At 32.6% G+C, this 16,087-nt stretch overlaps 1 protein-coding gene across 2 annotated transcripts in view; it reads right to left on the minus strand.

Annotated features, from left to right (window-relative positions):
* Positions 1-16,087, minus strand: part of FEZ2 (fasciculation and elongation protein zeta 2) — a 53,918-nt gene that overhangs the window by 14,563 nt on the left and 23,268 nt on the right. For both annotated transcript variants that reach the window (XM_074209693.1, XM_074209694.1), the window contains exons 4-5: positions 14,813-14,954; positions 13,324-13,592 (exon numbers count right to left, since the gene is read on the minus strand). In XM_074209693.1, the coding sequence (XP_074065794.1) occupies positions 13,324-13,592; positions 14,813-14,954 (411 nt within the window). The remainder of the gene's footprint in view (positions 1-13,323; positions 13,593-14,812; positions 14,955-16,087) is intronic.

Below are 16,087 nucleotides of genomic sequence, written 5' to 3' on the forward strand. Positions count from 1 at the left end.
CCTAAAACTTCCATTTAAATTCTAGGAAACAACACTGGCTCACTCCAACCGGAAAACTATTTGATTTTCCAAAACTGACTTCCTGGAATATATTGTCCAGGGGCAGGTTAACTTTTTCCCTAACAACCTAACCTAATTCATAACCAACCTAAAAATTCTCTAGAAGAGCTTGACTCAGCCACATTAGCCAGAATCTTACAGAGTAAGTGACCAATCCCAGAACTTCTATTCCCTCCACTCTTTAAGGGAAAGGTCAGTTAACCAACATATTCATTTACTCAATTCCTACCTTACAGAGAATACCTTGGGGAGGCACAGAAGAAACAGGAAATATAATCTCTGGCTGCAAGAAACTTTTGGTCCAGTACTGTCTCTTCAATGACTACTTGTGTGACCTATTACAAGTTGTTTAACTTTGCCAAATCTCATTTTCATCATCTATAAAATAAGGAGTTTGAAAATCCATTCCTACTTCCAAATACAATGATTTTAGATTTCTACCAGCCTGAATAGAGGTTGACATCTGGATCAAAAAGATAATTTGGAATATCAAAAATGATCATATTAAAATATCCAGTTTTAAATATTTCAAATCAGCGCTGATAATAAAATAATATTACTTTATGGTTTACAAAACACTTTATGCATATCTTATTTTTTTCTCAACAATTTTACAGCTGAGAATCGAAAAACCAAATGACTAAAACCAGGAAATGAAGCTCAAAGTTGCTTCTTTCGGGGAGCAGATCACAAATAAGGCAGACTATGTGGTAGCAAATTGCTTACCCAAAGAACTTGTTAGAACTTTATAGTTTTTTGAAGGAAACTATCTTTAAAAAAATGTGATTTAACTTAGGTCCACTTAGACAATCCTTCTCATCAATAATCCCTGTCCCTCATCCTATCCTCATCATCAATAGCTATGACAGGTTAAATGACCTCAATCTTAAAGTAGAGGAAATTGGATGTGTGCAAAGAGAGGCCTTCCAGAGCAACTAAGTGTCAATGATGTCTAATGGAATATTATTGAGAAAGTAAAACCTAACTGCCAAATATTAATCAAGAAATCCAACAAGATCAAATTATGGTTTGAGGTTCTTATTTCCAATATAGAGGAGAGAAACAACTGCATTATATTCATTCAGACTAAGAGGCACAATGGATAGAACATTGGATCTGAGTCAAAAGACCTGAGCTCAAATCCCACCTCAAACACCTACTAGGCTGAGAAAATGGAAAGAATTAGGATAGCAAGCAGTTAATTACAGGAACTGAGTAAGCCACATTCACTCCATCTTGCGATTCTGGAGCTAATTCAGTTCCCTTTCTATTCAATAGGAGTGTAGTCCAGTTTCTGTCTTGTAAGAAACTTTATTCAGTTGTGGAAATTGGAGGGGGGGGCTAAAAAAAACCTTTTCATATTGTTTAAATCTAGCCCTCTGTGACTAGGAAATTGAACCAACTCTATCTGCTGTGTAGGAACTTCTAACTAAGGACCTACATTAGGGTAATCAAAAAGCTGGTCAAATGCAAGTTTTTTCACAGTTGTACATCTCAAGCAACCCATATGTCTTATCTGAAACTGGCCCCAAACTGAGCAATCAGTTATTATTTTCATGTTCCTTTGAATGTTTATGATGCCTGGGGGCGGGGTGGAATAGGATACCTCTTTTTCTGAATTCAGAGAATTGTACCTGTTCACTCTCCCCCTTCGAACCTGAATTCACTATTCTTTTCTCCGATTAGAAATCAAATGCTGTTGTCTTGTCCTGTTTTCTTTTAATTAATTGGTCTTATTTGACTAATTGCTTTTTAAAGTGTAAAGTTTCCCCCTGTATTAAGGATCCAGACCTAAGTTGAGGAAATCTGGCCCTATAAATTGATATGCTCAAAAGAACCATTTTGTCCTCAGTCATTTCACCTTTCACAACCCTGGGCAAGTCACTTAACCCTGTTTCCCTCATTTGTAAAATGAGCTGAAGAAGGAAATGGCAAACCACTTTAGTATCTTTGCTAAGAAAACCCCCCAAAAAGGTCACAAGAAGTTGAACACACCTGAAAAATAACTAAGTAACAATAATAATCCATGTAGGATGAGAATGCTACAAAACTAAGAATTGTTATAGAATTAATGACAAGGTAGAATGAAGTCACATCTTTTGTGGAACATCTTTCTAGATGTTCTTTCTAGCAACAAACTGGTTTTTAAAATATATTAATATCCCCATGTGGAATACTATCAACACATATTAAAATGCTGAAATCACAAGAAATCAATACAGAACTTTATAAGATATGGTCCAAAAAACATCAAGCAATGCCAGAACAACAATGCAGAATCTGAATTGAGGCTATGGCCAAAGCTAGGAATCCTGAGAGTCTAGCTCAAGATTGACATTGCCTTGGTTTTTTTACATGACTACCTGGATGGAAAAACTCACAACATATCTCTCTTTTTGTTAAAAAAAAAAGTCCATCTTTACAGGAGGGATGGGAATTCAGAAAAGCCTATAAAGACTTGCATGAACTGATGCTGAGTGAGATGAACAGGACCAGAAGAACATTTCACACCATAACAGCAACACAGGGATGATGATCAGTCTTAATGGAGTTGTTCATTTCATCAGTGTAACAATCAGGGGAAATTTTAGGGTTTCTGTGAAGGAGAATACCATCTGTACCCAAAGAAAGAACTATGGAGTTTTCCCTTTTATTTTAAAAAAAAAGTTATCTTGTTATGTAATTTTGCTATCTCTTATATTTTATTTTTTCCTTAAGGATATGATTTGTCTCTCAACACATTCAATTTTGATCAATGTATAGTATACAATGTAAAGACTATCAGACTGCCTTCTGTGGGGGTGGGGTGGGGGAGGGAAGCAAGATTGGAGGGATAATTGTAAAATTCAAAAAAAACAATAAAAAAATTTTTAAAGATTCTTTATTTCACTCCTTCAGAAACTTTAAAATTTCCTATCCTATCTTAATTATCACAACTCAAAGAGTCAAGTGACCTAACTAAAATGACAAGGATTCAATTGAGAGGAACAACCTGTTGAACCTAAGCAGAGAGATGAGTCATTCAACATCATTTAATTCAGGGTCTTGATAGGAGTTGTTAAAAAAAAAATCAATACTCCACTGATTTGGTGCTTCCCAAATCAGTTACAAATGGGAGAATGGAATTATCTAAATCTAAAATTCATATATTTTATTTCTGGGCCATAAGCTTCTCCCATATAAGTGGGAGTACTCACAAAATACTCACAGATGAAGTAGCAAAAACATAAATGAATACTTGTCATATACTTGCTATTAACAAATCCTCCAGATGACTAATTTTTTATAGTTTATTGGGATTCAAGAAGTCCAGTGTTCCAATCCAGCAATAGACACTGAATACTTATCCAAGGATCAAAGATTTATACCTAAAAATTACCTTAGAAGTCACCAAGTTCAAAATACTTACTTTACATATTAAAAAAAGCAACAACTAAGGTTCAAGTTATAAGATGTAGAAGAAATCTTAAATGAACTAACAGAGAGTAAAATAAGCAAAACCAAGAAAATAATATATACAATGAATACAACAATATAAGTCAAAAGAAAAATGAAATTAAATGCTGTATAATTATAATGACCAAGTTTGGCTCCTCCAAAAATCCATCAATAGGTATTTATTAAGCTATTACTTATGTGCCAGACATTATGCTAAGTGATAAGGATACCAAAAGAGACAAAAAGAGAGAGAGCGCAAAAACAGTCCCTATCCTCAAGGACCAATATTTTAATGGGAAAAACATACATAAATAACTATGTGTGTGTGTATGTGTGTGTGTGTATATATATATACATATATATATATATATATATATATATATATATATATATATATGTATAATACATATAGAACAAACAGAAAGCAATCAGATGGGAAAGCCCAAGCAACTGGGGAATCAGGAATTCTATAATGAGGAAAATATATCTCCCTCCATTCATAAAGGGACTGTGGGCATGGAAAACTATATCCTATCAGACATAACTAATAGGTTGGTTAATTTTGCTCAATTTTCTCTTTTTTTATTTTTCATTATAACAGATGGTTTTCTGATTTGGGAAGAAGGGATACCATCAAAGATATAGGTGAAAAAAAAACACAAAGCAGCAATACTAATATTAAAATTAAAATGTAGATGAATAAAGAGAACTTTTTCAAAAAAGTTTCAAAATCTCGTATTCATATATTGACAGGATTGTTTAAAGCAGAGGAGAAATGATTAGAAAAAATTATTGTTACTTTAATTTGTCATAATTTAAATTCACATTTTAAAATCTTTACAAGAAGAAACCACCTTAATTATTCCTTTTGTATGCCACAGAGATAACTGCCAATGAAAGACATTCTATATGTGTGTGTGTGTATATATAGATATAGATATATATATAGATATATATATATACACACCTGTTGACTTGAGTTAACTTGATACCATGTATAAATGGTATGTAACAAAGTAGTTAAGAGATTCATATTTTATATAATCCTAAAACTCACATGTTAACCATACAGTATACAATATAGAAACAACACTTAAAGAATGAAGTAATCAGATGAATTAGAGAACAATACCAGACTGCACAACTGCACATCTTAAGATTTACAACTGAAAAGTACTTTGAAGGTCATAGAAAATAATACCCTCATTATAGAGGTGAAAAATGAGGCCCAGAAAAGTTAAATAAGTTGGGCAAAATCATACAGTAAGCCCTACAAATGTCAATCCTTCATTGAACCAATATTTTAGTATAGGACCTTGAATAAAACAACAGTTCTTGAGACATCAGTTTTTCTCATCTATAAGCTGAAGAAGTTAAATTGAATATAGAAGTTCCCTTCTTGCACTAAAATTCTACAAAATCAAACAATAAATATGCATACTTAATGTCTAATAAACAGTGGCACAGTACAAGGATCTATTGCAGTTTCTACTCTAAACATGTATACAATTTATTTTGGGCAAGCTATAAACCATATGAAAAATCAAGCAACATGATGGAAGTGGTAAAAGAAATAGGGAAATTGTGGGATAAGAAGAAAGTAGAACTATCAGAAAGTAAGAGAAACAGGAAGTTCAAGTGGAAAATCAAAGGAACAAAGAGGAGATTAGGCATGATTAAGTCTGAGAGAAAAGAAAGTTTTAAGCTTTCCTTAATGGTCCTAAGAAAGTTCTAAAAAAAAAAGTTGTCCTAAGAAGTAAAATGCATGCGAGCTCCAACACAAGACATTTTTGTTAAAAACAAGATTTTTTTTTTAGGTTTTTTGCAAGGCAAATGGGGTTAAGTGGCTTGCCCAAGGCCACACAGCTAGGTAATTATCAAGTCTGCGACCTGATTTGAACCCAGGTACTCCTGACTCCAGGGCAGGTGCTTTATCCACTGAGCCACCTAGCCACCCCCAAAACAAGATTTTTTTAAAAAAATTGTAACATAAACCCATATGTGACAAGCATTGTAAATAGACTGATGTACCTTTCCTTCTACCTTTGCCCCTCCATTTTAAAGCAATGGAAATTTAAAAATTCAAAGAAATATAATTCAAAGAAAAATAAACTTTTCTTGTTGGTAACCTTTACCTCATTCAGAAGTACTGCATTGTGAACTTGTAAACCAACATAGCAAGAAGATATACTAAGGGGTCTTTAGCTGAGTGAGAAAAATGGCTTAACCTACATAAGAGTTTCAGAAGTTGGAATGAACAATACAAGAGTACTAAGAACTGGGATTGTTTTTGCTGACCATCTGCTCATCTAGCAAATCCAGACACTGATGGGAACCAAGCCTCAAGGTTACAAATGCAAAGCAAAGTAAAGGTTATACATAAAAAAGTTCATTTTTCTAATGAAACATGGGCCATTTCCAAAATTAAAATGGAAGATATGAATGGCAGGCTTAGTTTCCACTGGTAAACCAGTGAAAATACAGGCCTATTTCTTTTTGGAATTTATCCAATCACTTTTTTTAATAGTGTCACAAAACAATTATGATATTCATACCCCTTGTAGAATGAATATTTTGATAAGACCAAGTTTAAGAGGAGAAATGATTAAGCATTACAACATTTAGTGCATACCCTTTGATCAAGCAATACCACTAATGGGTCTATACCCTGAAGACATGATGAAAAAGGGTAAAAACATTATTCATACAAAAATATTCATAACAGCCCTGTTTGTGGCGGCAAACAATTGGAAATCAAATAAATGCCCTTCAATTGAAGAATGGCTTAGCAAACTGTGGTATATGTATGTCATGGAACACTATTGTTCTGTTAGGAACCAGGAGGGATGGGAATTCAGGGAAGCCTGGAGGGATATGCATGAACTGATGCTGAGTGAGATGAGCAGAACCAGAAAAACACACTAACAGCAACATGGGGGCAATGATCAACCTTGATGGACTTGCTCATTCCATCAGAGTAACAATCAGGGACAATTTGGGGCTCTCTGCAATGGAGAATACCATCTGTATCCAAAGAAACAACTGTGGAGTTTGAACAAAGACCAAGGACTATTACCTTTAATTTAAAAAAAAACTGATATCTTATTGTCTGATCTTGCTATCTCTTATACTTTATGTTTCTGCCTTAAGGATATAATTTCTCTCTCATCACATTCAATTTGGATCGATGTATAACAGGAAACAATGTAAAGACTGACAAATTGTCTTCTGTGGGGAGGTGGGGAGAGGGAAGTAAGATTAGGAGAGAAATTGTAATAATAAAAAATTGTAATAAATACATAAATAAAAATCTTTTTTTAAAAAAAAGAATAATTAATTCCAGTATTATAGAAACTTTAAAAAATAAAAAAGAAGATATACTACCAAATTCCTTCTGTGATACAAGTATGGTATTGATATTTAAGTAATGGAGTTAAGACAAAGAAAACTAGAGACCAATATTCCTAATGAATTCCAATGCAAAATCTTAAAATAAATATTAGAAGTCTACAGCAAAATATCAAAAACATTATAAACTATGATTATATTAGATTTATATCAAGAATGGAGGATTATGGGGCGGCTAGGTGGCGCAGTGGATAAAGCACCCGCCCTGGAGTCAAGAGTACCTGGGTTCAAATCCGGTCTCAAACACTTAATAATTACCTAGCCGTGTGGCCTTGGGCAAGCCACTTAATCCCATTTGCCTTACAAAAACATAAAAAAAAAAGAATGGAGGATTAGTTCAATGTTGGAACTCTATAAATATAATAAAATATACTAATGATAAGAACAGCAAAAAAATTATATAGAAAAAACTTGATAAAACACAATAGCCATTTTTGTTAAAACACTAGAAAATATTTTTAACATGGTAAGAATACCAAGGACTATTACCTTAAATTAGGGGGAAAAAACTGATATTCTATTGTGTGATCTTGCTTTCTCTTATACTTTGTTTCTTCCTTAAGGATATGATTTCTCTCTCATCACATTCAATTTGGATCAATATATACCATGGAAACAAGGTGAAGACTGATAAACTGCATTCTGTGGGGGGTGAGGGGAGGGAAGTAAGATTGGGGGAAAAATTGTAAAACCCAAAATAAATAAAATCTTAAAAAAAAACATTACAACATTTAACTAATTACTAATCCCACTACTGAAAAAGTGCCAAAGAAACATTAATACATTATATTTGTCCTTCATTATCAAAGACCATGACATTAGGGAGGTGTATCTCTCTCTCTCTCTCTCTCTCTCTCTCTCTCTCTCTCTCTCTCTCTCTCTCTCTCTCTCTCTCTCTCCCCCCCCCCTCTCTCTCCCTCTCCCTCTCCCTCTCCCTCTCCCTCTCTCTGTCACACACACACACACACACACACACACACACACACACACAATTATGTTTAAAATTATACTAATTCAGGTCAAGGAATTGAAGGCAACTGGGTGAAAATGGGGCCAAAAAAATCTATAATACTATTGTTCTTACACTTCTCTCACCTCTGGCTGTTTTAAAATAGTAAAGCAAATTATATGAGTGGGATCACATAAGATTTTTTTTAAGGGTTACCAAAATGCTCCTGGAAACAAATTCACATCTCTGGTCTCTCTTCACTAACATTTCCTATTCCCATGAGTTCAAAACTGGGACAAGAAAGTAAAGAAACAAAATTATAATTTATTACAAATTATTTTTAATAAACTTTAAAGGATACAATTTTCAAATACTAAATTTTGAGTTTGCTAGATTTGGGAGGGTTTTGTTCAAAATAAAATATAGAATATAGAAAATTATCTTAAAATAATTTTTAAAAACTTATGATTAAAAAATTATTTTAAAATAAGAGCAAGGAGCCATATTCATCTTTGGCTTAACCAATGACTTTATAAGACTGGAAAATTTTCCATATCAAACTGAAGCTATTTTTTATATATATAGTTAAACTATTTCACTTGCAAATCAAGGCACAGATTCTAGCAAAAGGCATAAAAGCAACTGAAATGTGACAGATAAAGGTCTTGAGATTTTTTTTCAAAGTAAAGAATTTTGATTTTACAAATGTTCCATTAGAAATAAAAAAGAAAAGAAGTTAAAAACTGACATTTCCAAGGCCGCTGACCTAACACAAAGTGAGGTCAAATTACAACAGAACCAGTCTAACCTCTTTTTCTTATGAAGTACATTCTAAAATTTTATTCAACGTAGTAAATTTGGTAATGAAATTAAGCTGCCACTGAGTATTTTCAAAAGTCATATAAGGATGGAATGAAATGATTATTACTAGCCATTATATCAACTTATGTTTGAACATTCTAAGCATATTAAGACAAATAATATTTAGGTTTTTGCACAGACTTGTCATTTCCTCATTCCACTCAAATGGTCACAGTTGGTGCCAATATTATGGTTGGGCTATGATAAAGCCTAGTGTCATCATTTTCTGACAAAGAATAATCAATATAAAATGCTGTCAAATCATGCAAAAATACCAAAAACGGGTCATAAATAGTGAGTGCTCTATGGAAAATATTTATGTTAAAAAAACAAATTTGTATCATTGGCAACAAGAAATTTTTGATCATATCTTTAAAATATGTAATAATTAACAACAACTTTATAAAATTTATACAATGTAAGTACAATTTATACAATGTAAAATCTTCCTAATATTGAAGATAAGCATATTTTATTAACAAAAATATTTCAAAATTGATTAATTGCTTAGAATTTTTTTCTTTCTAGTTAATAGCCATAAATGATATTGTTTCATTCGTGTGGATATTAATTCTGAGTCAACAAGGTGAACCAAAAGAACTCAAGTTTTGGAATAAAAGGACCTGTGTTCAAATCCTTCCTCTCTCAATTAATAGCTGTGTGATCCTCATCAAGTCCTCAGTTTCAACATCCCATAAACAGATTGGACTAGCTGATTGTTAGAATCTCTTCTAATATTTAATATATGATTCTATAATTCATCTGTTGAGAAATATTTTATAAAAGATATATTCACAAGTTACTCTCCATTTACTATTTAACATATTTTGTATGGTACGTATTGATATTTGCCTTTTAGCATATTATTACATTAAAAATTAATCACTTCTAATTGAAGGTAAGGTAAAAGCTCCTCAATGGCACAGTTAAATGAATTTTTAAATATGAACATTTCTTTTGGACTTACATTAAGATTCACAAAGTGGTGCTGGAACTTTAGTTAAGTTTAGAAAATATACTCACTGAAAAATTGTATGGAAATGGATATCTCCCTTTTCATTTTAATTTTTGAGAGGACAGTAATGTACAAAGCAGCTGAACATTAGTTATGATTCAAACATGAAGTAGTATTGCCTTATAATTTTAAGCTGAATTCATTAAGAAATAACATCATGTATAGAAGAAAAGCTAATCTTCAAAATCATTCACTGAAGAGAATTTCTTTCTTTCTGTTATCACATCTTCTAAGAAATCCCGAATGGTCTTAATAAATGGTTGAGAGAGAACCTCACTATAGCATAATATTTTCTTCTATCAAATTAAATGTTTTTCATAATCAACAAACAATAGAATCAGATTTTATATTCTTTTTAATCTTTCAATTACTTTGAATGGCAAAGATATAATACATAATTGAATACTGCTTAGTCAAAGACAAAGACTAGTCAAAGATAGTTTTCTACTCATATCCACATCCAGGATGCCCTTGATTTGAATATAGATTATCCTATAGGCTTATGAATTAGTAATTGCTGATGTGCTCCTGGGTCAAGGATCTGGGTTCAAATTTCACCATTAATACTTACTATCTTTTGTGACCCTGGCAAGCCACATAACCCCTTAGAGACCCAGTTTCTTTAGGTACTTTAGCACCCCTGGACCAAAGACAAAATTTATAAATAAATTAGAATAAGCTACTCTATTAGGCAATAATCATGGAAAGGCACTTAATATTTTTATTACAATGATTATGCTATTCATATTCTTAAGAAAATAAATCCAGATCTCCATGGGAAAAAAATCAAAGTCAAAAGAAAGATTTAACAATATAACAAAAAATAACAATTGTTAATGCAATATCAAAACAGCAAAGAATAAATACAATTTGAAATTATCCTAAGAAATACTAAATACAATAGCATGAAATCAACATCATGTTTCAATGTGGATCAGTATCAACATTTGTGAGAAAATAGTATTCTCAGACTCACATGCCTCAAAATCTACTAAATTGTTATTTTTATGCAAAATAAAGAGGATCAAAATGAGAAGGTTAATCATTTTCTAGAACTATTTATACAAATGGCAAGTTCAATCCACAAAAAAATAAACCACCTAGTACTGTTTCTGGAATCATAAGTTTCAAATACAAAACAGACTCTTCACATTTAACATTTGAGAAAAATGTGAGTAGCAAGCACTGCTATCTATGCCATGCCTTTACACCTGATCAAAGATTTTGGCCCTAACAGCAAAGCAAGATTTAAACAAACAATTTCACAAGACTGAATCATCTATGAAGTTCACAATCATGCTGAGCTATTTCATTACAAAAGAACAGAAAACAAATCACAATTAATGTTTATCAAATCAACTTCTTAGAATAAATGGTAAGAAGTAGAGTTGCCTGAATACCCCCTATTTTAGCCAACCTTTGATATACCAGACTGCTGGAATCCATAAGTTGCCTAGGAATTGGTCTAAGGACAAATTTATTTCTTTAAGAAGCATTCTAAATTGGCTTGCATTAGTTTAGAAAATTTTTACTATTTTTAAATGAAAAGTAAATTTTATCCTTTAACAGGAAATCTTATCTGAAGAAAGAAAATTTTAAATTATGTGCACTATGAATATAAAGTACTAAGTGATTTGTTGCTTTTGATATAATAAAACTCATAGTCAGATTTTCAAAATAATATTTTTCTTCAAAGAAGTCATAGGGGGATGGGGCAGTGAAATAGAAGGGAAGTGGGGCTAAACCCTTATATTAACAGTACTATCATTGCTCAAAATATTTTTGGAACTTCTCTTTTGGAAATGCCTTCAGCGCCAGTTCATGAGTCACACAAGAAAAATCAGTCCTAGGTCTTGTCTTCCTGTCTCTGTCTAAATGTGTCTAGGCATAAAACTACACTACATGGAAAAACAAACCAATTTAAGATCTGGCATTTAAATCAATGAATCAGCTGATTCAAGTAGAAATACACTATCACCTCTGTTGATTCAAAAAACACTACAAAACAATAGCATCTATATTTGCTATCCACAACCCACTCCCCACATAAATTCTTTTCTATTTGTACATAGGTACATTCTTTATAGATAGTTGTGGATATGTATATATTCTAAAAAATAATCTGGAAAATAAATCTTTTCTGCAAGAAAGCAAGATAGCTAGACATGTTAAGATTCCCTCTTTAAATATACAAACTGTGCTGCAAGATTCACTTTGTCAACTTCTATTTTTGCTTGAAGAAAATATCCCTGCAATAGAGACCACCTTGTACCGAGACCAATAATAGCACAGTATTTTAGGTGATGTGATACTTTTGTTTGGATGAACGTCTCTGTGGCAGCACAGTAATTTAAGGATTGCATTCCCTCTTCAAGACTCACTCAACTTTAGTCTGGTCAATGATATGCATTTGTCTACAGCAGCATTTCCTAAACTAATTAAGTCTCAGAACATTTGTGGGACTGGGAATACAGCGATGGAACCCATAAATACAAATCTAGGTCATCTTAGGGGTATGAAATGCTCTCAGGATGGAGGTTCAGGAAAATTTGTGCATGAAAAAAATGAAAAATAAGCCCATTTTTATACTCTCCAAACTGATATACAGAAGAAGCATTTTTATTACAGATATAATTTCTCACTTATCATTTAATAGGAGAAATATGGGAAAATATTGCCAGCACAGAAATTTTCTAATGAAACCCCTATTCATACCACATAAAACATCAAATATCTACAAAACAGAATTTGAGAAATGCTGGTTTAGTAATTTCACTTAAATGATGCAATCCCTCATAATTTAGATGAATCTAATTTACTCTGTAACAAACATGTTTTTATAACTTTATCTTTGCCTTTTATTTTAAAGTCATATTCAAAAATGAAATAAAGACCCACTTCAGGAGATCTGGTCCTCCATTAAGCATTTCTACTTTCAAAGCAAAGTTGCCTCTTCTTGAGATATAGCAGACAATGCTAGTGAATACACTGCAGTATTACAAAATGGTTCCAGGAGCAGACATAGTCAAAAATGAAGCAGAAGGATATATACTAAGAAGAGCAACTAAAGGAAAGATATGCATCAAAGCAAAGTGTAGAACTTCTCCAGAAACTCAAAAGAGTTAGTAATAAGGCTCAGATATTACTAGTATCAATAACTCTCAACCTTTTTCTATTGTAAGAGAACTAAATTGATTAATGGAGTGTTTTATGAAAGATATTTTCAAGTGAGAACCTTTCCACTAGCAAATGCTCATAATATATTTTAATTCTAAAGATTAAAGGAAGTTATAACTGCATATTTTTTTTAGATTTTAAAAAATGGGCTAGTTCCATGGTCATTTCTTGGAGTTCTCCTTCCTTCTCATCACTCATTCCTATTATGTTAATTCTCCAGTTCATTTCCTCACTAAGAAAACGGGGTTCTGGACTGGCTATGGCATCTCTTTGTGAGTAGGTTTTGTTTTTAAATAACAAACTCCTTTGTATTTATTACTTATACTGCTCCTGTGGCTACAGTGTGTCATGAGATATTATTGACTTAATCCACATGTAGTCAAAGATGAACATGAGAGTCAAACATTTTACTCACCGTGCCAGGCATATGACTTTTCTCATTCTTGCCATTCTGTGGGCTGCTATTTTTCAGCTTCTTTTTCTTTTTTGCTGTTTCTTTATGTTCCTTCTGTTTGTTTTGAACTTCAATAAGGACTGAAATAAAGCTGTTTTTCACTTCCTTTTCAAACTCTAGTTCATCTCGAAGAGCCAACTGCTGAACCAACTCTTCAGAGTAATCCTTGATGGCAGTCTCAATTTCTTCTAGTAGTTCATTTAATTCGCTCACTGAGAGCCTTTTTACTCCTGTAACCAACCACAAAGTGTACTACATTAAGATAAAATGATTTCCAAAGAAAGTCATGCTCTGCTTTATGCCAAAGAGCAAAAGAGATTACTAGCAATTAAAAGAACTGTTCAATTTTCTGGGGAAAAGGAGCACTTGCTTAAATTTATGGTTAGCAGTCTTAAGTAAAGGCCAGGTGGCTTGACAGATGAGTAAGCAGATACATATAAAAAAAAATTAGCTATAGTCTAAGCCAATTTTTACCATGCCTGGTAGCTCAGCTGAGAAGTACAAAAAAAAGAGGAGAGAGTCGAGAAAAATATATGTTGACAAGAAACCACAAGCAATTCATCAAATGTCAACTACAGGGGAATAATCAGTGATTAACCACATATATCCAGAACTTTCAATTCTTCAAGTACTTTGTAATGGATTGAAGGATAGAAAGAAATCATTTGAAACCCTGTATGAAAGAAGCCCAATTGTATGCTTCTTCTTTAGAGTTCCACAAGCCATCATATCTTCCAATACACAGGGAGTAGAGAAGAAATGACAATAAAAATGATTTACTGAACCTGAGCCAAACTAGAGCAGTCAGAAGAATTCAATCATTCTATTGCATCATACTTCGTCTATAAGCTGGAGACATATCCTAAAGTAATGTTGTCACTACTTAGAATGATATTAAGATAATTCAAAGAAAATTAGTCATGAAATTTTTTTTAGTCCTATATACCTCAAAATATACTTCTATCTAGAAACTTAACCGCCATAAGGAGAGCTAAGGTTCTCTATTTGGAAGGTCAGACATATAGAAATAATTAGTTGAGAGTCTATGTAACCAGTACCTAAATAAATACAAGCTGATTATACATGTTTAGAAGCTATTCAGAGTAATATATTTCTAAATTATATTATGTCATTCTATCTATTCTAGTCCCAACTATAATTCTAAAATATTCCAAGAGTAATGATAGGAGAGCTACTTTTAAAAATCGAAGAGATCGGGGGCGGCTAGGTGGCACAGTGGATAGAGTACTGGCCTTGGAGTCAGGAGTACCTGAGTTCAAATCGAACCTCAGACACTTACTAATTACCTAGCTGTGTGGCCTTGGGCAAGCCACTTAACCCCATTTGCCTTGCAAAAACCTTAAAAAAAATCGAAGAGATCAAGGATCAAATCTATACAATCTGATAGGAAACACACTTCAAAGATATAAATTTAAGTAAAGTTTCTTACTCTCCTCATAACTGCTTGTACTAGATCTCTTAAGGGTTTGAATTTCCTGTGAAAGCATGGAGAGACGATCTGACTGTGTTGGAGTTTCATCATCTTCTGGATCAGGTGATTCTTGCATCATTTCTTCTATTTCTTCAATAACCTTCAAAAAAGGATGTTTTATTAGTTTATTAGTATTTATTATTTATTTCATTTGTTATTATTAAAGATGTTTTATTAAAATAATCATTATTAACGACAAGGTAAGAAAAGATCCCTATAACATGTGCAAAAAAGAGAATAAAATGTAATTATCATAAATTTTCTGTTATCCAACATGGTGAGTAATCTAGAATATTATGGTTAATCACCTATTCTGAATGAGAATATACAACATATGAGAAACTTAAAAATATAAGGATAAGAACTACTGTTCAAAGAAAGACTGGTCAAAAAATGTGGAGGAAAATAGCTCTCAAAAGAATGGCTCCCTACTTGTGTGATCTTGGCAAGTCACTGACCTCTGAGCACTCAGAGGACTCTGAGTGGTGCTCTATGAATTCAGGTTGCTAGCAGAACAGATAAACTGGTAGCAGGAATTTCCTCATTGGGAATTCCCTGAATCAGTGAAATTATAGGTCTAATTACCTTCACCAAAATCATTCAGAAATGAAAACTAAATCAAAATAACTCTGAGTTTCACTTCATGAATAGTTAATTTATTAAGAAAAACCAGCACTTATATCAATTTAAGGTTTACAAAATACTTTAATGTCTGTAATCTCATTTGATCCTCACAACTCTGTGAGGTAGTTGCTACTATTGATCCCATTTTACAAATGAAGAAACTGAGGATGAGAGAAGTAGTAGTAACTTGGTCAGAGCTATCAGCTAATGTTTCTGAGTTGGATTTGAACTCAGGTTTTCCTTACTACCAATTCAATCCATTGTGCTACATAGCTGATATTCTTATGATAAAGATGACAAAAGTTGGAGGGGTTATGAAAAAAAAAAATATATATATATATATACACTAAAGCATTATTTATGAAGATGAGGACTGATCCAACCACTGAAAAAGAATAAAAGAATTTTGGAATTATTATTTTTAAAAGTGACAAAAATATCCACACCCAGAGATGTTGGCATGTACCCCAAGGAAGTCAGAAAGAATGAGCCCATAACTTCTAAAATATTCATAGTAGCCCTTTTTGTGATAACAAAAAATTAGAAACAAAATAGATATGCATTGAATGGAGAATGGCTAAACAAATTATGGTTCCTGAATGCAAATAC

Source organism: Macrotis lagotis, chromosome 1, assembly GCF_037893015.1.
Source record: "Macrotis lagotis isolate mMagLag1 chromosome 1, bilby.v1.9.chrom.fasta, whole genome shotgun sequence".
Lineage (NCBI taxonomy): Eukaryota > Metazoa > Chordata > Mammalia > Peramelemorphia > Peramelidae > Macrotis > Macrotis lagotis.